The sequence below is a fragment of the Natrix helvetica genome (assembly GCF_964273705.1).
Source record: "Natrix helvetica genome assembly, chromosome: 8".
In the NCBI taxonomy this organism is placed as follows: domain Eukaryota; kingdom Metazoa; phylum Chordata; class Lepidosauria; order Squamata; family Natricidae; genus Natrix; species Natrix helvetica.
The window spans coordinates 9,369,866-9,396,545 of record NC_138559.1 but is presented as its reverse complement, the minus strand read 5'-3'; the positions used below and the strand labels follow the sequence as shown (position 1 = coordinate 9,396,545).

Below are 26,680 nucleotides of genomic sequence, written 5' to 3'. Positions count from 1 at the left end.
ATGAAAGAGCCCTACAGAAGAACAGATCATGCAGTGAAAGAGGAAAGAGAGGTCTCGTTCTCCTATAATAGCTTTTAACCCTCGCCTCCTCTTTGCCCTTCCCTGCTCTCAAGGCAGGATGGCAGCCTGCTTACCTGTGCCTGAAGTTCACACCAAGCCATCTCTCCTGCTGGATTTGCCCATAATGACTTGCCATTTGTTTCGGCTCGGCTCCTTGCTCGTTTCAGCCCTCTTTGTTCTTGGTTCCTAATAACGCGTTTTAAAAAAGATATATGTTTATATAAAAATAGTTCTGTATTCATTGATAGTGCTGGAACGGTAGTTGAAATGAAAAGCTCTGTTGCAGAGCTTGCCTTGCTTGCCTTGCTCTTCCAGAGACCCGCATGGCAGCTGAAGCGCGAGTCTTAAAAACGGTTCAGAGGGCACCCCCTCTACAACGTTTGCATGCTGCCGGCGGAATGCATCTGCAATAAAGCATTCTCACCACCTTGCTTCCCCCCCTCTCTCTTTCTTTTTTTTCTCCCCTAACATTTCCAGTTCTCCCCCAAACAAGCCTCGAAGTGGAGTCTTACTTGGCTCACCCTGGCGACCTCCTCCAGTTGCGCTGCCGCCTGCGGGACGATGTCCAGAGCATCAACTGGGTACGAGACGGGGTGCAGCTATCCGAGAACAACCGGACGCGCATCACAGGGGAGGAGGTAGAGGTCAGGGATGCTGTGCCCGAGGACTCGGGCCTTTACGCCTGCATGACCAACAGCCCCTCGGGAAGCGAGACCACCTATTTCTCCGTGAATGTCTCAGGTTTGTAGCAGGCTACCCACCCGGATGATTGGGAGCTGCTGGAAAAGACAGTTTTGAATGGTCTTTTATCAGCTTAACGGTTTTTTTCCCCTCAACCTTAAATGCCTGTTGCAGAAGATGGGAGACCAAGATTCAGTCTATATGAGGGGGGTGTCAAACTCAAGGCCTGGGAGCCGGATTTAGCCCTCACAGACTCTGTTTTCAGCTGCAACGGCCTCCTGCCACCCTCAGCCAATGAAAATGGAGCTTGGAAGTGTGTGTACCCTTGAGCTCCATTTTCATTGGCAGAAGGCAGCAGGAGGTTGTCGCGGCTAAAAACTGAGCTCAGGAGTCCGTTTTTGCTGGCAGATCGCTCGGGCCAACACAGATGCCCCTGACATGAGTAATGTCACACTGGCCATTCTCCCCCCCTGCTCCCCCCCAAGGCCAAACCTGATGGGGCCCTCAATGAAATTGAGTTTGACACCCCTGGTCAGTGCAATGCACAAGGGGACACTGCTAGAAAATTCTCTCCAGTTATTCATTTTTTTAAAAAAAGCATTGTCCATATGTTTTAAAGGAGTCATGTCTTCAGACCCCCCCCTCGTGTGCTCAGCCCTAGGGCGAAAATGGATCAGGGTTCGAAGTGAGCTCTGGTAGTATGGATAAGGTGGTGCTCTTTTGTTCCTTTTTTTATTATTGTTGGAGAAAATGTTCTGCTTTATTTGGAGCAAGGTATCACATCACTTTTGTTTGTGAACTGCTATTTTTAACTTTAATTGACCAGGTGATTAAATTTATATTTGAAATTGTATGCCGATTTGATGAAGGTAAGAGGGGATTCCATGGAAAATGTTGGTGGAACTCCATCATTTCATGGGGCCGTTGAACTTTATTTGGCTACCCGTAGATAGAGCAAAAAAAAAAGTTTGAGGATGCATTAGATTTGATTTTCCCAGTTTGAAAGTCCTATAGAGACTGACAAATGCATTTTGGTTAGAGATGATACGGATGGATGGGGAAAGAATGACAGAAAATAAGATGGCCATTTTCAGTTTAGTAGAGCTTCCTCTGTTTGGTGGCATTCTCTTGTAATATGGAAGATAGATGGATGGATGGATGGATGGATGGATGGATGGATGGATGGATGGATGGATGGATGGATGGATGGAGTGAGTGAGAAAAACTTGATTTTCATTCAAAAGACAAGAAGATTCTGGAAAAATCTAAATGGCTGAAATTTCCAGTAGCTGAAAATGGAAGTATTGGCACCTTGCAAGATCTTCTGATGTCCCCCATCAATAGTTCCTAATCTAAGCTAAATTGGCCTAAGTGCCAAACTTCATGATCCACCTCTATCTTAATGGACAATTGGGAAGACCTACTTCTTGGCCACTCTGGTTGTGATTCTGAGATTCTATCAAGTCAACCATTTATTAATGGACAAAAGGCTTTCTGGGGAGTTTGCTACTTCTGATAATTCAGATAAGAAGAAGGATGTAGGAGGCCTCCTGAGGTTTTAGTTGTCTTCTCTTCCATGGAAAAGCTTTTCATTGTGTGTTTACAGTCGCACTCTGAAATGCTTTGGTCCAAGCGCAGTCCTGTCTGGTGATGAGCTGTTGATAGAAGAACTAATCCATACTAAGTGACAGACAGGATATTCCTTACAGGCTGGTCAAGTGGCTGACTTAATGACAAACATCCACATGTTTTTGGAGACAGCCAACATGATTGCTTGTCACCAGCTCTGCCTCTCTCAGGAGAAAATCTAAGGATAGTACCGTAATAGTGACATCTGAAACATATGATATCTCCAGGGTCCAACATTTGTCTGAGGACAAGAGCTCTTCCTTGCTTCGCTGAATCTGAAGAAAGCTTACCTAACAATAACATCCCAGATGTTTAGCACGGAATGAGCAAGCTTGCCTGTTCTTTTGTAGGCTGGACTTTACCCCTGTAGGAAAGATATTTGCCGGTGGCAAATGTTTGTGTGAACTCTTCTGATCAAAGCAATCAATGTTAGTTTCCTATTGGCTTTGTCTACCCTTCCATTCCCACCTCTTGTTATACCATGAAATAATAGCAATAGCACTTAGACGTATATACCGCTTTGTAGTGCTTTACAGCCCTCTCTAAGCAGTTTACAATGTCAGCATATTCGCCCCCAACAATCTGGGTCCTCCTTTTACTGACCTTGGAAGAATGGAATACTTTGAGCCTGTGAGATTCAAACTGCTGACAGTCGGCATAATTAGCCTGCAATGCTGCATTCTAATCACTATGCCAACACTGCTCATAATATCTGATTCCTCATAATATCACATTATGAGGAATCAGTTATTTCCAATACTCAGGACCAAATTTCCTATAAATGTGTTGGTGGGGCTCACAAGATGCATGAGATGCATTAAGTGAGGTAGTCCTCACTTAATAACCACAATTGAGCTTGCAGTTTCCCTCATAAGTTGTAGTGGTCATTAGGCGGATCACCACATGGCCTGACTCAACTATACAACAGCGGTAAAGCATGGTTATTAAGTGAATCACATGGTCATTGGGTGACTCTGTTTTCCCGAATGGAATTTTTGCCCCCAAAAAACTAGCACCCTCTCCACCGAAAAGAAAGCACAAATTGTTGTCGTTTTACCTCAGGATGCTGCAACTGGTTGTAAATGCAAGCCAATTACCCAAAATGTTGTGTGTGTGTGTGTGTGTGTGTGTGTGTGTGTTAACTTTGAGGACAGGTCATAAGTAACTTTTTGGAGGTAGTTGTAAATTTGAACAGTCATTAAGTTAACCACTTAAGCAAGACTACCTGTATATAATAAGGCAGTAAAGAAGAAGACAGTTCTGTCCTTTTTGTATTCAGTGTTTCTCAAACTTGGAAACTTGAAGATAGGTGTCCTATCTATCTTCAAGTTCCCAAGTTTGAGAAATGTCTTATTCTCATTGTGAAAAGCTCATTTTCTCGACTCATGTTTACCATTTCTGTCCTCCTTAGATGCTCTCCCCTCTGCAGAAGATGACGATGACGATGATGATTCCTCCTCGGAAGAAAAGGAGGCAGACAACTCCAAACCGAACCGTACGTAGAAGCATCTCTTTTCCCGACCTTGTTCGAAATCAGCCATGACATCTTGCAAAAAAAACCCAGTTGGGAATCTTTTCCCAAGCGAACCAAATCTTGTGTAAAACATTTTTTTTTTTGCAGGGACTTAAACTAGACCTATGGACAGGGTGGATTTGATTTAAATCAAGTTGATTTAAATCATGATTCAGATCGAGTTGATTTAAATTGTGATTTAAATCACTAGTAAAAAGGCTTTAAATCAACTCGATCTGAATCATAATTTTTAAAGAGTAGCTGTCATCTCTGTCCTGCAGTGGCTCCTCCCCTGACCCGCTGTTGACTCACCGACCATCCCAGTCACTTTAATGGGACGGCTGGTGACACAAGATGAGGGACGTGGCGGGCAGCAGTGAGTGGATGACAACTAACAGGCCCTGCCATGATGGATCTGAAATGACAGGTGCTGTTTAAATGTAAGGACTCATCCTTGCTGGTAGTTAGAACCTTTAATCTTATTACTTGCAAACAAAATGAAGGTTTACTATTTACCGTATTTTTCAGAGTATAAGATGCACTTTTTTCCCTCAAAAAAGAGGCTAAAAATCTTGGTGCGTCTTATACACTGAATTCAGCATTTTTTGCCTCCTGAAACTCTGCCCTCTTCACCAAAATAGCCATGCATAGCCTTTAGGAGGCTTTCAGAGTGCTCCTGGGGGCTGGGGAGGGTAGAAATGAGCAAAAAATGGACCGTTTTTTGCTCAATTTTAACCCCCTCCAGCCCCCAGAAGCATTCTGTAAGCTTCCTAATGCCCTTTTTTGACAAAAGACAGGCCCGTTTTTTACTCGTTTTTGCCCACCCCAGGAGCACTGTACAAGCCTCCTAAAGGCTATTCATGCCCTTAAAAAAAAAAAACGGGCCCATTTTTGCGAAAAATGTGCCGTTTTTGGGAGATCTGCAGAGTGCAAAAACTTTTTTTTTAATTTGCCTCTTCAAAATCTTGATGCGTCTTATACTCCGGTGCATCTTATACTCTGAAAAATACGGTAGCTTGCAAAGCCTGGATTCATTGAATGGGTTTACCAAAAATGTAAATACCGCAGAATATACGGCCTCATGCAGCATAACCGAGCTCCATTTCCTGCTGAATAAACTAAAGCATTAATGTATCTTAAATAGAAAACTATCTTTAGATAGATTTTTGTTCCAAAAGCATTTTATTAAAATAAATTTGATAAAAATAAACCGAGTTAAATTTTAAAAAAATCCGATTTAAATTTTTAAAAATCTGATTTTTTTTTTAAAAAAGCATCTATTTTTATCCTCCCTGCCCATAGACCATCTCCTGGGCTGCTTGCAGTCCCAAATTCTTTTTTTGCTTTGGCCTTCCTCTAACTGCACCAATGATTCCCCTCACTTTGAGGCGTGGCATGTCCAAAAACTGTAACATAAGCCTAAAAATAAGCTTGAGTGATCTAACTAAAGAAAGACCACATTTGCCTCCCACCCAATGCAGAAAAAAAACCCCCAATCACAGTCCTGGCCAGATGCCCTAGATTCCCATTTACTTTACAGATAGCCCTTGACATACAACAGTTTCAAAGTTAACAATGGCACTGAAAAAAAGTGATTTATGACTTCTTCTTTTTTTCACACAATCATGTCCCTTTTTTCAATGATGTTGTAACTTTGGACGGTCACCATATGAACTGTTGAGGACTACCTGTATATCTAAGAGTAGTTGAATATTGTGTCAGGCCTGGAAGCCATCTTGTGCACTGGGCCTCCCAGCCTGCCACGTTTACCGCTGTGGTAAAATGGGAGGGGAGATGATATGGAGTGTAGGAGATGTATAGTTATAATAATATTCCTTTCTCAGAGAGTCAAGGATCTCTTGCCCTGCACCTGGAGTGGTGTGACTGGGAGGCATCTCCAGTTGGGACGGTGCCTGATTGGACCATGTGATGGACATGTGGATGCTGGGCAGGGGCTCGGACTTTCATTTGGGTGGGGAAAACCTGGGAGCTTTCAGATTCGGGTTTTCCCAGATGTCCCAATAGGACGGCTCTAATAAAATGGAACTTTGAGGAACTTCATGACTGGAAGTCTTCTTACTTGGAACTCTGACTTTTTGCAGACCCAATTTATTTTTTTTAAAAGCTGTGTAGTGAACCATAGTATGAGACTGATTGTCCAATGCCACCCGATTCTCGTGGTCAGAAGGATTCCATGCCAGGCATAGCATCCAAGTTTTGAACAACCCCAATTACTCCCCCTGACCAGGATCTTGAGAGGTTCAGGAGGTACAGGTGATGCCTTGGCTGCCAAAACTCCCAGTTGGGACTCAAACACCAACAATTCTTGGTACTTCCCCCCCCCCCTTCAATTGTCTTTCTGTTGGAACATCTCCCGTATCTTGACCAACTTTTGCGTGGAATGTTAGCCTAACTTGCCACGTTCTCTTGCAGAAGCCATCCCACCTTACTGGACCTACCCGGACAAGATGGAGAAGAAACTCCATGCCGTTCCTGCTGCCAAAACTGTGAAGTTTAAATGCCCCTCTAGTGGGACACCCACCCCTTCGCTGCGTTGGCTGAAGAACGGCAGGGAATTCAGACCTGATCATCGCATTGGTGGATTCAAGGTAAAATAACAAAGGCCTGTTGTGTTTGGCTTACTTTTAAAATATCTGTTTCTGCAACGGGGGATTTCCTTTTTAGGCAGCTATTTGATTTAAAGAGGAGGGGGCTCCCATTAAGACTACAGCTGGTCTTAACTGTTGTAAGTCGAGGACCATCTGTACTGAGACCTGCAGTTATCTCACTGTGCCACAAATTATTAGGAAAAGGTTTTTTTTGTCATCAGCCTCAACATTTTAAGCTGTTTTAAACCCAGAGGAAGTTGCTGTATGTATGTATGTATGTATTGTGTAATGTGTGTGAGTGTGTGTGTGTGTGTGTTGTATTTGTGCTGATAAATAAATAAAGGCATACCAGGGGTTGTAACACAAATACATACATACACACACACAGAAACAAACACACACATATATATACACATACATACATACATACATACATACATACATACATACATATATATATATATATATATATATACACACACACACACACATACATACATACATATATATGTATTGTATTGTATTGTATTGTATTGTATATATGTATAGCTGATAAAGGAGGAGAGACTGTGGCTTAGTGGCTAACACATCTGCCTAATATGTAATACAGCCCAGGTTCAAATCCCAGTAAGGGTATGGCTAGCTGCTGAGAGCTAAATAGCTTGAAATAGATCTATACTAGTCTCCCTTTATTTATTTATCAGCACAAATACAACGTATGTATGTATGTCCACCAAAAATAACAATCTTAAAGAGTTTCTCCTGACCCACAAAGTTGCTTTTTAACACTCGGGCGATTCATTTCACTAAGGTGGTGATTCGCTTGGGCGATTTAAAAAATACATATCGTAAAATCGTGTGCGATTCACTTCATGGCCACTTTGCTTAACAGCAGAAATTCTCTTCCCGTTTGTGGTCATAAGTCAAGGACTGTATTCACCGCTGCTATCCTGGGTGTTTCTATCCAGGAGCTGGCTGAGCAGAGCCTCCTCACCCCTAAGATATCTTTCAAGCGAAGGCGTTTGGCTGGACACACAACAGACATTTAGCCGAACTCACAACAGACGTTGAGGTGCTATTCTGGCCTTTTTGGTAACAGGTTTGCCACTTGCTTCGGGTGCTTCATCATCTTTTTTGCCTCTCCGTTACACAATTTATTTCCATCCGGAATGACTCAACCACCCTGCCTTGCCTCTCCATGCCCCCCACTGCAAATGCAGGCCAGGCTCCTGGGTGAATTAATCATAAAACTCCTTTGAGCACCAGCCATGGTGAGAGACCAGAGGTGCATACTGTTTTGTATTCTCCTTTTTAAAAAATCTTCATGGCGGATTGAAGAAGTTTCACCCATCGAATCAATGCCGGCTTTAATGAACCACCAGCCACTGGGGTGTTTTTCTCCTTCTTTGTTCTGCGCTGGATTAGCTGAGCTCTTGGTCACTTCCATAAACACACAAAACCCTTTTTTTCCGGAAAAGGTTGGGCGGTTCTGGTTTTCCCTTTGCAGCTGTTGATGGTCTTTGCAGGTGACTAGTCCTGACGGACGTTGCCTGCAGCTTGGCAAAGAGAAAAGTGATTTGCCAAAAACTGTGCCCTCCATTAGGTTGAAAGTAAAAAAAAAAAGGCTCAGATCTCAGGGTTCTAAATGTTTATTATTGTGGTTGAGCCTATAGAAATCATTGTTTAAAAGATCATAGATATGGGAAATGGGGATAAAGAGAGGTGTTTCAACATAGGTCATCCATCCCATTCTGGATTCATGGTGGATCCTTTTCCCATCACTGGTGATACCTACCTCCCTTCCTTCCTCCCTCCCTCCCTTCCTTCCTGTTGTGGCCCGCCACGAGCCAGCGGAGCTGGTAGTAGATTCAGACAGTGAGGAGGTTGTAGAGGAACCTGGGCCAGTCCTGGAGTCTGGGGAAGGCTCTGAGGAGGGCTCTGTGTCGGAGGCAGAGAGGAGGCCAGGGCCGTCTGACAGTTATTAGCTGCCTCCAGAGTCAGACATCAGTGAGGCAGACAAACAGCTGGAGCCTGTTCCCAGTGTGCGCATGCGCAGAGTTGCCAGACGAATGGAACAGCTAAAGAACAGGGATCAACTTGGGAATAAAGCCACATGTGGACTATGAATGGCCTCTCCCAGAGGGAATAAAAGAGGAACGAAAGGGGAGTTTGCAGGAGACCATTAGTTCGCTTAATTGGTTCGTGACTCTCCGAGACTCCTTGTCAAGTTTTGCAGATATTGGCCTGGCAGCTCTCCAAGCCAGATAAGGTCTGTGACAGTAAATCCTCTCTTGAAAGACTTTGTTGGATGTGAATGAGCAGAATTCACAGTAAATGAATAAAATGGTTTTTTGTCGGGACAAGGCCTCATGCTCTTGAGAAGCCTCGGTCAGAACACACACACCCTTCCTTCCTTCCTTCCTTCCTTCCTTCCTTCCTTCCTTCCTTCCTTCCTTCCTTCCTTCCTTCCTTCCTTCCTTCCTTCCTCCCTTTCCTGCCTTTATTATTTTTACAAATAACTCAAGGTGGCAAACATGTCCCACCTGTCTTCTTTCTCCTATTTTCCCCACAATAACAATCCTTTGAGGTGGACTGAGAGAGAGGGGGGGAGAGGGAGAGAAACTGACCTAAGGTTACCCAGTTTTCTCTCTTTGAGGAGCTGTTGAAGTTGGCGAATTTTGCAGAAAGGAACATTTTGCCTGATGTTTTTGGACAGAACTAGAGCTTCATCCAAGTAGAGGGCAGCTTCCATTGCATGAGTTATCTCTTCCCTAAAGATCGGGCGCGATTCAAGGTACTAATTATGACCTTTAAAGCGCTCCATGGCTTAGGCCCAGGGTACCTGCGAGACCACCTACTGCCACCAGTAGCCTCCCACCGTCCAGTGCGATCCCACAGAGTTGGCCTCCTCAGGGTGCCGTCGGCCAGGCAGTGTCGGCTGGTGACCCCCAGGGGGAGAGCCTTCTCTGTGGGAGCGCCTTCCCTCTGGAATGAGCTGCCCCCGGAGCTTCGCATAATCCCCGACCTCCGGTCCTTCCGACGCGCCCTAAAAAGTTGGCTTTTCCAGCAAGCCGGCCTGGCCTGTTAATTTTATTTAATTTTTAAAATGTGAGTGTTATATAAATTGGGTTTGTTTTTTGGACTGTTTCTAATTTCCTTTTAACTTTTGTACTATGTGTTTTTTAATGCTGTACGCCGCCCTGAGTCCTTGGGAGAAGGGCGGCATATAAATCCAATAAATCCAAATCCAAATCCAAATCCAATCTGAAGGGGATAAGCAATTTCTGCATCTCTTGTCCAGTGACCAGGAAGGCTGCTGTGTAGCAGGAAGAAAGTTTGCATAGATGGGTTAACTCCCACAATTGGCCATTTTTCATCAAAATCCTGGGAGATGCTGGAGATTATGTCACAGTTCGGATTCTGTTGATCTCACTCTTTCTTGGATGGGACTGTCTGGCTGAAAACGGAAACAAACCCACAGAATTGCGAATTAGTGCAATTTCGGTGAAAACCTGTGGTGCGAATGGACTCGGTTTTTCCCCATTTTTTAAAAAACAGGGTCAAAGTTTTGTATCTTAGTGCTTCCTTGCATTAAAAAAAAAAGCATACTTGTAGACCAGATTCAGCATTAACTCCAAGTTCGGGAGCCAAATAAATGGTGAAATGGACTCATCAAAGAAAGGATGCTAAAGGAGGAGCAAAGTGAAATGTGAATGACAAAAATTAAAATAAATCTCCCAGTATGAAAATCCTTCAATTTACCAATAGCACTTAGATTTATATACTGCTTCGCAGTGCTTTACAGTCCTCTCTAAGCAGTTTACAACATCAGCATCTTGCCCCCAACAATCTGGGTCCACATTTTGTTGATCTTGGAAAGTTGAGCCGGTCAGAATTGAATTCTTGGCAGTGGGTAGAGTTAGCCTGCAATACTGCATTCTAACCATTGCGCCACCATGGCTCTTTTGTAATAAATAAAACAGTGAGTCTGTCTGCTGTAGTATTTTCTCTGTATTTCTGTGTATTTTTCTAAGCATCACTGCCCATGGTCTACAGACACTCTGCCAATTACAGAGCCCAAGTTCTGACCTTTGGGTTGTTGCTTTAACTTTTCCATGGCATATTTAAAACAATCTCCTTGATTTTTAATAAAATTGCATGGTTTTATGAGGTTAAAGGTAAAGGGACACAGTGGCTCAGTGGCTAAGACGCCGAGCTTGTCAATCAGAAAGGTCGGCAGTTTGGTGGTTCGAATCCCCAGCGCTGCATAATGGAGTGAGCTCCCGTTACTTGTCCCAGCTTCTGCCAACCTAGCAGTTCCAAAGCACATAAAAATGCAAGTAGAAAAATAGGGACCACCTTTGGTGGGAAGGTAACAGTGTTCCATGCGCTTTCAGCATTTAGTCATGCCGGCCACATGACTACAGAGACGTCTTCGGACAGCGCTGGCTCTTCGGCTTTGAAACAGAGATTAGCACCACCCCTTAGAATTGGGAACGACTAGCACATATGTGCGAGAGGAACTATAACATTTACCTTTATGAGGTTATATTTTAGTGCTTCCTTTTTACGTACGATGTAGCTTACATACCTGTTACTTAGCTTGATGTATTGCCTTTGTTTTCTAAGTTGCTTGGCGAGGTTGTGCAACTTGCAAGGTGGAATAGGATGGGCAGAGAAACAGTCACAGTGAAAGAAGAAGTGGTCCACACATTCAGATTCCAGATTGGGAGGTTCTGCAAATAAATGTACATCTATGCACTGTGCGGTTTCTTGGTGAAACGTGGGGCTAGCTAACCATCCTTCGTGGGAGGAAAACAGCTGGAGGTATTTTCAGGTTTGGTTCCTGTGCTGGCAAAGCAACTTCATCCCACTCTTCAAGAATAATCTGTTTCCAGATGTAGATGGCTCTGTGGTCAACCCTGCAGCTGCCAACAATTATGAGTCTGTACGCTCGAAGGGGAAAACATAACCACAAATTGATGATGTTACGTCCAGCCTAAACCAAGCAGTAGAGGATCTGGCAGAGACCTTAGGTCTTGCTCTAAGACGAAAAGGCAAAAGAGCAGTCACGTCCACCATCTCTGTTTGCACTTGTGTCCCAACCCTTAGTCAACGGGTAGCCTCCTTGAGTCCTTTCATCCTCTTTCGACAGGTTCGCCATGCAACTTGGAGCATCATCATGGACTCTGTGGTCCCATCAGATAAAGGCAACTACACTTGCATTGTGGAGAATAAATATGGAGTCATCAACCACACCTACCACCTTGATGTCGTTGGTAAGAAATGGGAACCTTCAGAAGGTGTGTGTGGGGATCACTGGGGCAATTTGTGCAGTGCATGCCAGTTTGTGACGTTTGGCTCATCTTTTAAGTGGACTTGGTTGAACAGGGACAGATAGCAATAGCACTTAGGCTTATAGACCGTTTCACAGTCCTTCCTCTAAGCAGTTTACAGAGTCAGCCTATTGCCCCCCAATAATCTGGGTCCTCATTTTACCCACCTCAGAAGGATGAAAGGCTGAGTCAAACTTGAGCCAGTCAGGATCGAACTGCTGGCAGTGGGCAGAGGGAAGGAAGGAAGGAAGGAAGGACAATAGCTATAGCACTTAGACTTATATACCGCTTCACAGTGCTTTTACATCCCTCCTCTAAGCGGTTTACAGAGTCAGCCTATTGCCCCCCAACAATCTGGGTCCTCATTTTACCCACCTCGGAAGGATGGAAGGCTGAGTCAAACTTGAGCCTGGTGAGATTCGAACGGCCAAATTGCAGGCAGCTGTCCATCAACAGAAGTTGCCTGCGGTACTGCACTTTAACCTTGGTTTGTGGTTCATTCAGCACATCGTGCCAAGCGAGCTAAGAGCAAACCAGGACTTTATCTGTGGCTGACAGGACACAGCTAATATTGCTGGTAAATTTGGTTTCTTATGTAAACCATGGACAGCTCCATCCAGGATTGGACTGCTCATAGCTGACCGTTTTAATTTTCCTGCAAAATGGCTGTGAAATAATGTGAAGATCCGTTCTGCAACCGATATATATATATTGGCACCAGTAATATTCTGGTGTAAGAGTCTGTGTTTGTTTGTATTTGTACATAAAGAGGAGAATGTTTGATGTAGGAGACACTGGAAGCTTCAGAGCTCTGCGGACAATGAGATCTTTGCAGCCAGGATATTTCCTGCTTTGAATTTAAAAGAATTGAAATGCAGGATAGAGGCATGGAAATAGCACTCTCTGTATTATCTCCTTTGTACTCATCACGGGGATAATTCAAATTGATCCTTAACTCCTTGTAATAGAGTGGTTTAGGTAAGAGAAGAAAAACCAGATCTGGTGGCTGGAGTTAAGCGCATCATTAGCTTAGAGTCATGAAGTTCCCACAAACAATCTAACTCAACCATCTTTGAATTCCATTGATCTTTATCTGGTGCCAGCATGGCACTGAATTTTACTTGGCTAGATTGTCCATAGCTGTGATGGCGAACCTATGGCACGCATGGCCAAAGTGGCACATGGAGCCAAGTCGCATGGCACACATGGCGTCACCCATTCCTCTTCCGGGTTTCTGGCATGCATGCGCACCTGATGATCAGCTGGCCTTCGTGCATTCAGCAGTTGCCGGAAACTGGAAGAGCTGGTCTTCTGTTTTCTGGCGTAAGCATGTACGTCGGCCAGGTAATCAGTGTGTGCGCATGCGCGGCAGTAACCAGAAGACTTGCTGGCCAGTGCGCATGTGCACACCAGGAACTGGAAGTTTGTTTTCCAGCTCACATGTGGCCCTTGGGCAGCTGCTCTTCCTGGTTGCGGCACAGACCCGTGCGCTCGCACGCATATAGTGCTCCCTTTTTTGGTGCCGAAAAGGTTTGCCATCACTGGTGTATAGCCTTAGGCAATGGATTTTCTGAACTGCACCTTCATGTATGGTCCTGAACCTTTGCGCCTGACATTAATCTCTCAGACCATTTGTGGGAGTATAATGACTCTAAGCTTATGATGCACTTAACTCCACCCACCAACTCTGCTTGCTCTTCTACAGTGCATTCCTTTTTCCTTCGGTTTTTGGAAAGTCCTTGGATCCTTAGCAGCTTTACGACTTATGAATTTCAACTCCCAGAAATTCATAAGAAATTCTGGGAGTTGAAAGTCCACAAGTCTTAAAAGGTTGGTACATCCCCTGCCTTAGAATGTAGAGGCAGAAGTTCTCCGTGAAACATCTAACATCGAAGAAATGAATGCTGCATTTTGGCTCGGGGTTGTTTCTGTATCCAAAGAGAGACTGTTCCAAAGAATTTACTTTTTAAATTTTCACCCCTACTAGCTAGGTGGACTCAGAAGACTGGCTCCACCACTCAAACACAAGGCTTTGTCTCATCTTGCATGTCACATTTATGGTAATTTCGGAGGCTACACAAGGACTTTTTTCTCATCAGCCTCCCCAATTAATTTCCTTATTAGCCTCGATTCCCAACCTAGGCTTGCTGATCTCAGTCGTTTGTGGAGTTGCTCTAAATGCCACTAAATGAACCATTAAGAATGCAATTTAATTTGATTACACTGAGCAAACTAAAAGAAATAGTTTGCAAGGGGGGAACAAAGGAGCTGGTTAATGCTCGCTCACTATGGTGTCTGGTTCTTTGTTAATCAGCTAGGGCCTTGTTAGATTTGTTTGACCTTTGACTTCCAGTGAAGAGGTAGCCATATTTACTACCTTCCCCAACTCCAGTTCCACAAAATGCATTTCTCAGGTCCTGGTGTGTTCACAGACATCCACCCGGGGGCGGGGGGGGAGGGAGAAATGAATATAGAATAGAGAGCTTCAGAGAAGAAAATGAAAAAACAAAATCTTCACTATACCACTTGGACCATACTGATTTACTTAGTCATCACCTGGTTTTTTTATTACTATAAATCCACAGATAGAAATTAAATATTTGCTGGAACTTCCGCTGTAACCTGTTCGTTTTTCCCAGTTTTTATTCTTTTTCATTGCTTCCTATTATATGGCATAGAGGGACGTGGTGGCTCAGTGGCTAAGACGCCGAGCTTGTCGATCAGAAATCTCGGCAGTTCGGCAGTTCGAATCCCTAGCGCCGTGTAACAGAGTGAGCTCCCGTTACTTGTCCCAGCTTTTGCCAACCTAGCAGTTCGAAAGCATGTAAAAAATGCAAGCAGAAAAATAGGAACCACCTTTGGTGGGAAGGTAACAGCGTTCCCTCTGCCTTCGGCATTTAGTCATGCGGGCCCCATGACCACGGAGACGTCTTCGGACAGTGCTGGCTCTTCGGTTTTGGAATGGAGATGAGCACCACCCCCTAGAGTCGGGAACGACTACCATATATGTGTGAGGGAAAACTTTACCTTTAATCAAGGTTTTGGCAGAGAAAGAATTAGTCCTGTGATATATTTCCTTCTTGAAGTGAAATTTGACTATAGAATACAGTCGTGTGCACATTCGCTAAGAACTCTTAACAAGCAGCAACAAGGACATATTCCCTTCATATTTTTTTAATAAATGACAAGCTATAATTTAAAAAAAAGAGGAATCTTGGCTCCAGCTTCTTGTAATTAAGGGGAAAACATTTTTTTTTCTAATCCCTGCTTTGTCACGTCAGAAGTGAAGATGTGGAGAAGGCAGGCGGAAAGCTTTCGTTTCTGAGCCAGCTGTCCTAATTCTCTTTTGTTTCTAAGAAGTTGCACAGTCCACTTCTGATCTTCATCTGAGTAGCTGCAGGGGGGTTCTCTCAACCGCTTTATAGCTTTCTGGCCAGGCGATTCAAAAAACAGCACTTCTCCTAAGTTTAGGAGTGACCCACATGTGACCTTCTCTTGCCATCGAATTTGCAGCTTCGGGAATCTCCCTCTTTTCCAACATGGCATAATCAAAATTTGCCCCTGCGGTCCAACGTGCACAAAGGGGAGTATAAAGCTTATTTAAGGCCGAGGTATTGTAGATTCTCAGCAGGTAGCCCTACCTAGCTGACCTTTTCTGAGCTAAGACCGTAGGAATCGTCCTAGTTAGCATTTGAATGGGAGACAATGAAAGAATACCAGAGCTATAAAATAGACTGAAAAGATTTTTTTAAAAAAAAAAATGGAAAAGGGCAAGGGCGCCCACTGCTCTGTATTGCTGAGAAAATATCGATTCTTCCATAGAATCTATGGAGCCTATTAAAGAGCATCTTCACCTTTAACGTCATAAAAGCTACAGCTGGGTTCTCTCATCTGCTTGGAGGCATAAACTTAAAAATGGTTGCCTGGAGAAATGAGGATTCATTAAAAGGTTATGTAAAAAAAACACCTGAAAGGCCCTTTATGGAAAGAATCCCAGCTCAGAGGTTTTCAGAAAGGCAGAGGAAAGAAAGAGAGAGAGAGAGAGAGAGGAGGGAGGGAAGAAAGAACTGGACTCTCTCACCATTTCTTCTTCTCTTCCATTGGTTGGACTGCTTGAAACTCTTTTCTCCTACGTCTTTATTTTGCAGAGAGATCTCCTCACCGGCCTATCCTACAAGCTGGGCTCCCAGCTAACAAGACGGTTTCACTAGGTAGCAATGTGGAATTTGTCTGCAAGGTCTATAGTGACCCTCAGCCTCATATCCAGTGGCTGAAGCACATTGAAGTCAACGGAAGCAAGATTGGACCAAATAACTTGCCCTTTGTTCAAGTCTTGAAGGTAAGGTCTTTCCACTTGGGCGATGGGACCGTTCAGTTATTCTGGGGATTATTTTAGGAGGGGAAGCTCATGGTGCATCTCAGAAACATGTAGCCATGTAGCTTGGATTGGAGAAGTAATTATGGGTCCAGTCAATCAGACAGACTATTCTAGACTCCTCTAAGTTTGGACCTTGGTAGTTCTAGCAAAATCTGCCAAAGGAAAGCAGGTTCTGAAGATCATCTGCTTGGATGAAGGTCACATGCCATGGTTCATGTCTATGATCATGAATAGAGTCAAAGGCAACCATCAAGTTGGCCTTGGGACTTCTTTTATTTGAGGCTCTCCTCATCAAATGCGTTACATATCCTTGTACGCCAAGAAAAATTCATGTAGTTTTCCAGTATCTTCTGGTAAGGCTGCCTCTGTGGAACCGAGCTGAGCCACGCAGCTGTAAAATGAACACACTTGCTCCTTTAGCATATGCTAGGGAGGCAGCCTTTCAGCTGAGGTCACTGGCAGACTTTTGGAAGCATGTGGCATGATGCATTCCCAAAATGGCTCCCACTGAGGGCTTCCCCATTGACAAAGCAGCATATAAATTAATAAATAAATAAAATAGCTATGCCGCCGAGTGTCACAGGCGAATACTATTTGTTTATCAAAAAGACAAATGAGTCACCTGAAAAGTTCTCAACGTCCCTGGAGGGCCTCAAAGACTTTTGGTTAATGAAGATGATCTGGGACTGTTGCTGTGCCAGGCAAAATGTCAGGTTTCTACTTTTGAAATGTAAACGCAGAGAAAATTTTAAAAGGGGCAGGGAATCCGTTTGGAAAATGTTAATCTTTAGGCCCACCAAGGCTATGTTTAGGAATAAAATTGCTGTCCAGGAGCTTCTTATTATCACTGATGCCTGCTACAAGGTATATCTTAAGCAAGACAGGGGTATGATATAGTTCAGCGGTCACCAACTGATGGTCCGCGAAAATTTTTTGGTGGTCCACAGAAAAATCATTTTTGCATTCTTTTATATTGTACTAAATCAGGTGTCCTCAAACTACGGCCCTTAGGCTGGATACGGCCCGCTAAAGCAATTACTCCTGCTTGCTGGTGGGTTGGGGTCCTTCAGGCACTTAGCTTGGCTGCCTGTTTAGTAGCTCCAGCCTTCCCTCCCTCCCTGGGAGTCCAGGCGCTTCAGTGAGCAGTGCGCGAAACTTCAGTCGGGCTCCTCTTGGCCGTATTTGAGATTCCCAACTGCAATGGACAGCAAACCTAGGGTGCTTCTCTCTGCTAACAGGTGGCCAAGCTAAGTGCCTGAAGGACCCCATCCTGTCACTAATTCATATTAGTGGTCCATGGGATTTAAAATTTGAATTTAGTGGTCCCTGAGGTCTGAAAGGTTGGTGACCCCTGATCTAGTTTGAGCCCCTAAAGAGGGTTTTCCCAACCGTGGCAATTTTCAGACATGTGGACCTCACCTCAACTCCCAAAATTCCCCAATTGCCTGGGGAATTCTGGGAATTGAAGTCCATTCTTAAAATTGCCAAGGCTGGTAGAGCTTTCTCGGAAATGAGAGATGCCAGCAAAGGGGAGTAGGAAGCAAACAGGGAATGTTCCACTCCTTGTTTTAGATCAGGGGTGTCCAAACTTGGGAACTTTAAGACTTGTGGACTTCAACTCCCATGCTGGCTGGGGAATTCTGGGAGTTGAAGTCCACAAGTCTTAAAGTTCCCAAGTTTGGACACCCCTGCTTTAGATTGAGGCACGGGGAGGCGGGGATGTGATTGTCGGTGTTGTCTCAGCGCTGCAAAGCCCAGCCCTGGCTACCCAGTGACTTCTGTGTTGTTGGTCTTGTTCTAGCACTCGGGAATTAATAGCTCTGATGCGGAAGTGCTGACCCTCTATAATGTGACAGAGGCTGAAAGCGGGGAGTATGTTTGTAAGGTTTCCAATTATATTGGTGAGGCTAACCAGTCTGCGTGGCTGACCGTCACCAGACCCGTGGCTGAAGGTAAACGGGAAGAATGCCACTTTGGGTGATTCTTAGCGGTGGAAAAACCAAAACTTTGGTGGCTCTCCTGTGAAACTTTCTCCTCTGTTTCTGGTGCCATAAAGCCATGGAAAAATCCTCGGAATGGCTGATCAGTTATGTTTCATGCTCTTCTTTTCTTCCTCTTCCTAACTGTGTGTCGTTTCATTCATCCTGAGCAGGGGGTTGGACTAGAAGACCTCCAAGGTCCCTTCCAACTCCCATTCCATTCCATTCTATTCTATTCTATTCTTAATCCTCTTCCTTTATGAATTAAACTAGAAGTGAGAAAGTACCGTGTTTCCCCGAAAATAAGACAGGGTCTTTTTTTTTTACCCCTTCCTTCTGAAATAAGCACTTGGCCTTATTTTGGGGGAGGTCTTATTATTTTTGAGGTGCAGGAGGCGGCGAGCGTGGTCACCTCATGGCTGCTGCTGTGTTGCAATATTTTCATGGAGGGCTTATTTTGGGGGGAGGGCTTATTTTAGCGCATGTGCTCAAAAGCCAGATTGGGCTTATTATCCGGGGAGGTCTTATTTTCAGGGAAACAGAGTATTCCTAAAAATCTTCTGCTTGAACACCAAATTGTGGGGTTATTATTTTTTCCCCCTCTCCATCGGGGCCCTGTTATAAGCTGCTCAGAAGAATAGTGATAATGATCTCATTTCTTCCCAAATTATTAAATAATTCAGTATCGCCATCTCAACCTAGATCTCCTTTTGGGCAGCAAAAATCAAAACCTCCTTCAAAAGAAGGGCACCTTTGTGTGGGTGTTTACACTGTTTTCCCCATTGCTTTAAGCTGCCTGTCAATGATGCAAGGCTTTTAGTAGGTCTAATTTTGAATTCTGCAACTGTCTTCACTTTTCCAGCCAAAAGAAAATGGTGGCTCCTTTTGGGTGTCTTCCTGTTGGAAGCAACCCTGCTCCATCTTGTCTTTCAAGAGTCTTGTTGGCTTCTGTCCTCCAAACTTGCTCTCTTCGCTTCCCCGTCCACTTCCATCCATCCCTTGACCTGCCCCACGCTGTGAAACCAAACTGATCTCCGCCTTCCCAAGGTCCATTTTTCCATGTGGCCCATCCCCCAGCATGTCGATGGGCAGGGAAATTCAACATGGTGAAGGGTTGTTTTATTGTTTGTTTTTAACACTGCCCGCTTTAAGCCAGCCTGGACTGGTGGTTGCCCTAAGTGCTGTCTTGCCCTTAGGCTACAGTGGTGTCTCTGTGTCCTTCAGGAGATCTCGAGACGCATGTTATCTCCTTCCTCTTCCTTCAGCTTGTCTTACATTTGCTCGTCCTATTTTCCTTTTTTGTTTTGTTTTCTTTTGTTTTGCTTCCATTTTTTCCTCCCTTTCTAGACAGCTGGTGTTAACACAACTGACAAAGAAATGGAAGTCCTTCACTTAAGGAATGTCTCCTTTGAGGATGCTGGGCAGTATACTTGTTTGGCGGGTAATTCTATTGGGATCTCTCATCACTCTGCATGGTTGACGGTTCTGGAAGGTATATACCGGTTCTGTTCCTTTCTCTGTCTCCTTGCTGTCTCTTTTGACGAGCTTTGGGAAGTAGTTTGCCATGGTTTGCAAGAGCCAGGCAACTTGGAAGTGGGGGGGGGGAGGAGGAGGAGGAGGAGGAGGATTATTTCTAGAGGGCCCCTACCAATTGACTTCCTCTTATGGATGGGATGATTAATCAAAATGTGTCTGCCAACCCCTGTAGTTCCTATCATCCTGAAGGTCCTATTTCCTCATCCGCTAAATTGGGATAATCCACAGCACCATCATGGCTCTCGCAGGCCAAGGTCTTGTGCATTTCTGGTTTGAGTTAGAACTCAACTCGAAGCTAGATCCAAGTTTTTCATAGGCCGGTTCCATTCTTCCAAGCAAGGCTGTCACCCTTTCTGTGCTTTGCTTTGTCTTTGGCAGAGAAAAGGCAGAGTTGGCACACAGGACCCAAAGGTTCGATTCCAGGAGATATATGAGATGGAGTTGGCGGTGATAGGAGGCCAGCCAAATAGCAACAGCCCTTAGACATATATCGCTTTATGGTGCTTTGCAGCTCTCTCTAAGCGGTTTACAGAGTCAGCCTATTGCCCCCCAACAATCTGGATCCTCATTTTACCCACCTCGGAAGGATGGAAGGCTGAGTCAACCTTGTCAGGATCGAACTGCTGGCAGTGGGCAGAGAGAAGGAAGGAAGGAAGGACAATAGCTATAGCACTTAGACTTATATACCACTTCACAGTGCTTTTACAGCCCTCTCTAAGAGGTTTACAACCTATTGCCCCCAACAATCTGGGCCCTCATTTTACCCACCTCAGAAGGCTGAGTCAACCTTGAGCCTGGTGAGATTCGAACTGCCAAATTGCAGGCAGCCGGCAGTTAGCAGAGTGCAGTACTGCACTCTAACCACTGCGCCACCAGGGCTCATGCAATACAGGATAAAAATAGGGCCAACAGTGGAGATCCTTTGAATTCTCAACTTTTTCCCAAATTGGAGACAGATCTGCAAATGCTCAAATGCCTCTTTGAAAATTCAACTTAACCCAAACTGTATTGATTTCTAAAAAGAACCATTAAAAGACAACAATGGAGCTCCAGGCCCTACCAGGGAGTCATTGTATAAGGCTCTTTATCAGGGCTGCAGTGCTGAGTGCCGTTCTATGTTCTAAGTGTACAAGTAAGAACATCTTGCACTCTGCCTTCCTCGTTCTTGGGAGAATGAAGCGCTGCCCACCTTCATCCCAATAATAATAATAACATAAATTATAAAAAATATATTTAAAAAATAAAAATACCTTCTTGCCTTCGGAAGTTGTGGGGGCTTCATTACTTGAGACTTTCAAGAAGAGATTGGACTGCCATTTGTCAGAAACGGTGTAGGGCAGTGATGGTGAACATTTTCAGCACTAAGTGCCCAAACCGGAACATGTGTGTGTGCTTGCCAGAATGCTGGAGCGTGCACATGCTTGTTTTTTGGCTGTTTTGGGGCCATTTTCAGGTGGTTTTCTGAGCTGTTTTCAAGCCATTTTGGGGCTGTTTTGGAGGCCCAAAAAACGGTCTGAAAACAGCCCCCAAAGGCCCCAAAGCAGCTTGGAAAATGGCCATTTGGGGAGCCCTTTTCAGGCCTCGAAGATCAGCTGGCTGGTGCACATGAAGAGCAGCTAGCAAAAGTGCATTTGCCCACAGAGAGGGCTCTGCGTGCCACAGGTTCGCCATCATGGGTATAGGGTTTCCTGCTTGAGTGGGGGGTTGGACTAGATGACCTATAAGGTCCCTTCCAACTCTGTTAATCTGTTGAAATGCCAGTTGTAAACTTAAGGAGGCACTGGCTGCCCTTTTATCCAGGTGTGGTCCACATATACAAACGCATCAACTTAGAAGTCAACACAACAGCCCAACAATTATTCACCATTGCATATATACATCCACATGAACAAACTCACTCCAAAGGATACAACAATATTTTTGTGAAACTTGAAGGGAGGCCTATGACAACTCGCTGTGGCCATCTTGCCATACTCACGGACAGTTTCATGTGGGATAACTCAATGGGATAAATATTATCCACCACTGTTTCTTTGTCATTATTTCCATTGACAAAAATGGAAATAATATCAAAGGTTTGGTTTAATTTAGTTTAGTTTATTGTCATTGCACATCATACAACAAAATTAAATGCCATCTTCAGTGTACAGTATAACTATAAAAACACAAACACACATCCTTTGCATGCTATATAATTGAAATTGAAAACCCTTGATATTGCATTAATATTGCATTATACCGTAGAATTCTATATAGTTACTGCCCTGGGATAGAAGCTGTTTTTCAACCTATTTGTCCTTGTTTTTATTATCCTGTACCATCTGCCAGATGGTAATAGTTCAAAAGAAAGGGTGCCCAGGATGAGATGGCTCTTTAAGAATGTTTTAAAAATTCTTAAGGCAGCGGGAGATATAAAGCTCTTCCAAAGATGGGAGAGGGCAACCCAGGACCTTCTGGGCAATGATGTTAACCCTCTGAAACAGTGAAAGATAATGTTTATGGCATTGAGTTATCCCGCATAGAATTGTCCGTGGCGAGTTGGACACAGAGGGATGGCCATGACGGGTTGGCCAAGGTGGGTTGGCCATGGTGAAATGGCCATAGCAAATTGTCCCATTCTTCTTGGAGGACTGGAGATCCATTTTTCCCTTCTCCAGTTGATCTCCATGCAAGAGACACAGGAGAAGATGGGACCTAGTGGTTGCTAGTCCTCTCCTGAAAGAGCTGATTACCAGAATGAAGAATCCCAAGACCCAAAATAAGACTTGTTCTTACACATCCTTGAATGAGAATGGAATCTTGCCTTGGTAGATTGGACTCTTGCATTCTCTGTGGGGTTAGAAGGTCCTGCATGAGTTTCTCTTGGTAGATAGGTCTGCTGACTTGATGATGGCTTTTTTCCAGCCATCAGTAGGTGGCCAGCAAGAATCTGACCGGGGAGAAAGGCATGAACTATTGCTGTAGATTGCATTCATGCCCCCTTCTCAAGTCTATTCTGTTATGAGAGTTTACTATTCCTCTCCTTGTTTCATTTCCACTCATTCAGTGCCCTGCCATCTTTGATGGGAAAGATGATAACAGGGTGGTTAATTTTCGTTGATCACATCTCCTCTAACCTCCTCCCATCCCCCACTGCCATTCTCTGTTTATTACTATTATTTTGGGAAATAAAAGTTGGAGCGGGGAGGGGGGAAACTTTGATTTCTTGCTTCATCCCCTTTTAAAGCATTGCATCTCTACTCACACTTTCAGAATGTTGTTATAATACCAGCAGTTTTTTTTTCCTTGCTTGTATTATAGCCATGAGGGACACGGTGACTCAGTGGCTAAGACGCTGAGCTTGTCGATCATAAAGGGCAGCAGTTCAGCGGTTCAAATCCCTAGCACCACGTAACAAAGTGAGCTCCCATTACTTGTCCCAGCTTCTGCCAACCTAGCAGTTCGAAAGCACTTAAAAATGCAAGTAGAAGAATAGAGACCACCTTTGGTGGGAAAGTAACAGCGTTCTGTGGGCCTTTGGTGTTTAGTCATGCCGGCCACATGACCACGGAGACGTCTTCAGACAGTGCTGGCTCTTTGGCTTTGAAACGGAGATGAGCACCGCCCCCTAGAGTCGGGAACGACTAGCACATATGTGCGAGGGGAACCTTTACCTTTATTACAGCTAGATGATGTATATTCATCTTTAAAGGTGTTGCTACATAGACACCAGCTAGAAAAGGCCAGGTGGGGTGGCACTGCCATCTCAGAAACTGTTTTGCTGCTGAGAATATTTCTGAGCAAAACCTTTTCCAGTTTGGTGCAACAGAAATAAGGGGCACCATTTGACCTCCTTGATGTATCTGCTGTGCCAACCTGGTCTGTATCGTTCTGGAAAGTTTGCTTTGGCAGCTAGATGAGGCCCAGAAGTCAGCAAACTTTTTCAAAGTGGAACAAAACGAATGAGCTGGAAATCTTTCTCCTGCTTTTATTATGAATGGGCATTTGGGAGGGAAGACCATAAAAGAGAGGACTTCATCTCCCTCCAGCATCCTGTTCCACGGGCCAAGCTCAAAGGAAGCCTCCTCTGAAAACGGGCACTACCATAACATCAAACATAAATGGACTTTAGTCTCAGTAGCCACATGGGAAGTTATTGGTTTAAAGGAAGGGATCCCAGCACAGCATACGAGATTCCATTCTGGAAACTGAATTGGTGGTGCTGGTTGGGTTGAGAGGTGAACAGTCTTTGGTATCACCTCTCCCTCTTTTATTTAAAGGTCATGCAGAGGCCCACCTTTGTGTCAACGGTACAGACACTGTACTAAGCCAGCTTTTTTAAAATGATAATTTCTTGACCAATCACTCATGCCCTGATTGAAATATTATACTAAATCTTCGCCCAAGACTCCCAAACACATCACGCCAGGACTAACACCATGGGCTTGGCATGAGCTGATGCCTTTTGACCCTACTGATTTTTCTAGCTGCTCCTGACGAAAGATCCGTTTTGCTAATGCTTTCTTTATACCGGTTCAGCTATAGAAGACAAACCAGCTATGATGACTTCCCCTTTGTACTTGGAGATCATCATTTACTGCACAGGGGGCTTCCTCATCTCCTGCATGATCGTCACCGTCCTCATTTACAAGATGAAGAGCACCACCAAGAAGACAGACTTCAACAGCCAGTTGGCCGTCCATAAACTGGCCAAGAGCATCCCCTTGCGCAGACAGGTAACAGAAAGTAGATAGGGGGTTTGATTGAAACTTATGATTTCCCACCTTTGAGACTGCAGCAAAGCAGGCTGCCTGTCCATCAGAGGCGCCTGTTCTTCTTTCCAACTCAACAGAACGTTAAAAAGATATTGTCAGAGTTTGTTGCAGAAAAATCAGATCCAGAAAGCACCCACAGATAACTGATGCAGCTGGATTCATTAACTTCTTTATATACGTAAGAATAGATGAATAAATGTACAATACCAACAGGTGGTTCTTCCAAGTAAACACAAGGCAGGAGAGTTACAGGCAAACACAAGCAGTTAGTTTCATTTTAGTAGACAACCACAGACAGACTGCTAGTTTACTTCTCAGAGCAGCAGACTGCTTTCTTAAGTTTCTGTTTCAATTCTTTGCACAGACTCAGATCTGTTTAAGCTCCCATTGGCTGACTTAGTTGCTATGCCAATTCATTGGCTGACCTTGTTCCCATGTCTCTCCAAGTCATGAATATTTTAACAGATATTAGGTAGAGTTCTAATAATTTGTCCACTAGCAGGATAAAATCTGAATAGAATAGGAACAAAGGCAGTGTGGAGGAAGAAGCTACCCAAGGGAACATGGAGTTTGAAAATGAGCTCCATCTGGCAAGGGACTGTGGATAAAAATGCCCCCATCCATTAGCTTGGGAGAGACAGCTGGGCGGTAGCTCAGAATATTGCTGACAGCTTCCTTCGTAAGCTCCATTCCTTCACGCATGGTATTCACTTACCTTCTGTACCGGTTCGCAAATGTGAGTGTGCGTGCATGCCTTCAGCCTTCCGCGCATTTGCTTTGGCTAAAAAAAAGTGCCTAAATGGGATGGCCTGGAGCCATGATTTCCGCTACTGAGTTGGGCTGAACCGGTCTGAACTGGCAGAGTACCACCTTGTTGGATAAATGACCAATAGCAGATGAGAGCATGGGTGTCAAACTCACTGGTCACGTTGTTGTGACGTTTTCTGACATTTTCCCCTTCGCGGGCATGGCCTACACATGACGCATCCAGCCCGTGGGCCTCCAGTTTAACACCCTGCTATCGAGCCTCCTCACGGCCTCGTTGGGGCTGCGCTTTGGAAAAGCCGAACTTCCAGGTTCTAGCACGCACGGCAGTGATGGGTTGCAGGTGGTACGCCCTGGTACGGGCGTACTGGTGCCTGCCCGGAGCACCGGGTACCGTTCCCGTACGGTGCTCCGGAGGGCCCACCGCCCGAGCTCCTTACCTATCTTTAAACCCTTTGGCGCTTCCACCCACACGCATGGTGCATACAGCACTTGCACGACGCTCCACCGAGCAGCTGGAGCGTCGCAGAGGCATCACTGGATGGTATGATGCATGTGCGCGCTGCGGACATTCATGTGGAGGATGCCAGACATCGATCTGGAACCCACCACTGGCGCACAGGCACCCGACAATCAGCCGGCCAGCATGCATGTGCATGCCAGTTTTTGGCACTGTCCCACGTGCGGACAGCTGATTGTGTGCGCCAGAAACCCGGAAGACAAACAGGCAAGGCCGCGCATGCCAGGCGCCCTGGCTTCGTGTGCCACTTTGGGCATGCGTGCCATAGGTTCGCCAAAATATTGCAGGAATGCGGAAGTCTCATTAATGAGATGTTGAGCCTCACCTGGGAAGGAAAGAGAAAGCCTCAGTGGTGAAAAACAGCCTGGGATAACGACTATCCATAGGATGCTAAAGTAGAGCTTGTACAGTTTGTGGATTTCACATTACAACAGCTACTGCGCAAAGGGCCTCCATTTTAAACATCCAGGTTTATTCTTCCAGGTTATTTCATTTGTACTTTTCGGTACCCCTGTTTCTCACAGAGGGGTCCGCAGAGCAGCACACTGGGAATCAACACAAACACAACCGTCAGTAAAAACGATAAAGCAATCAACCCTGAAAATAAACCCTTTGGAGGCCATAACAAACATCCATTCAGCCCAAATTCATTGGGGGGAGGGGGGGAAATGCAGTGGAACAATTCTCACCTTGCAAATGTCTCATCTTGGGCTGCAAGAATCGGCGGTTTTGGTTGCTTGCCAGCTTCCCAGCCTGCCTTGGGAATTCTGCATTGGGATCCCTTCTTGAGTTGGCAACAAAAGCTATTCAGATCCTCCGCATGGCATGGCTAATTAAAGATCTTTATTGTACACTACACCAAGCCACTTAAATTAATTGGTGGCTCCCCGCCAAAATGAGGATGCAAAAACCTGCTTACA

The 26,680-nt window shown here is 44.8% G+C and overlaps 1 protein-coding gene across 3 annotated transcripts in view; it reads left to right on the top strand.

The window, feature by feature from the left end:
- The window catches only part of FGFR1 (fibroblast growth factor receptor 1), a 129,256-nt gene that overhangs the window by 80,581 nt on the left and 21,995 nt on the right, over positions 1 to 26,680 (top strand). The window contains exons 3-9 of one of the 3 annotated variants that reach the window (XM_081960745.1): positions 538 to 801; positions 3,782 to 3,865; positions 6,317 to 6,492; positions 11,648 to 11,771; positions 15,977 to 16,167; positions 19,533 to 19,677; positions 24,240 to 24,436. In XM_081960745.1, the coding sequence (XP_081816871.1) occupies positions 538 to 801; positions 3,782 to 3,865; positions 6,317 to 6,492; positions 11,648 to 11,771; positions 15,977 to 16,167; positions 19,533 to 19,677; positions 24,240 to 24,436 (1,181 nt within the window). Of the gene's footprint in view, positions 1 to 537; positions 802 to 3,781; positions 3,866 to 6,316; positions 6,493 to 11,647; positions 11,772 to 15,976; positions 16,168 to 18,007; positions 18,159 to 19,532; positions 19,678 to 24,239; positions 24,437 to 26,680 lie in introns of all 3 variants that reach the window. The other 2 variants (XM_081960744.1, XM_081960746.1) reach the window with 2 other exon arrangements.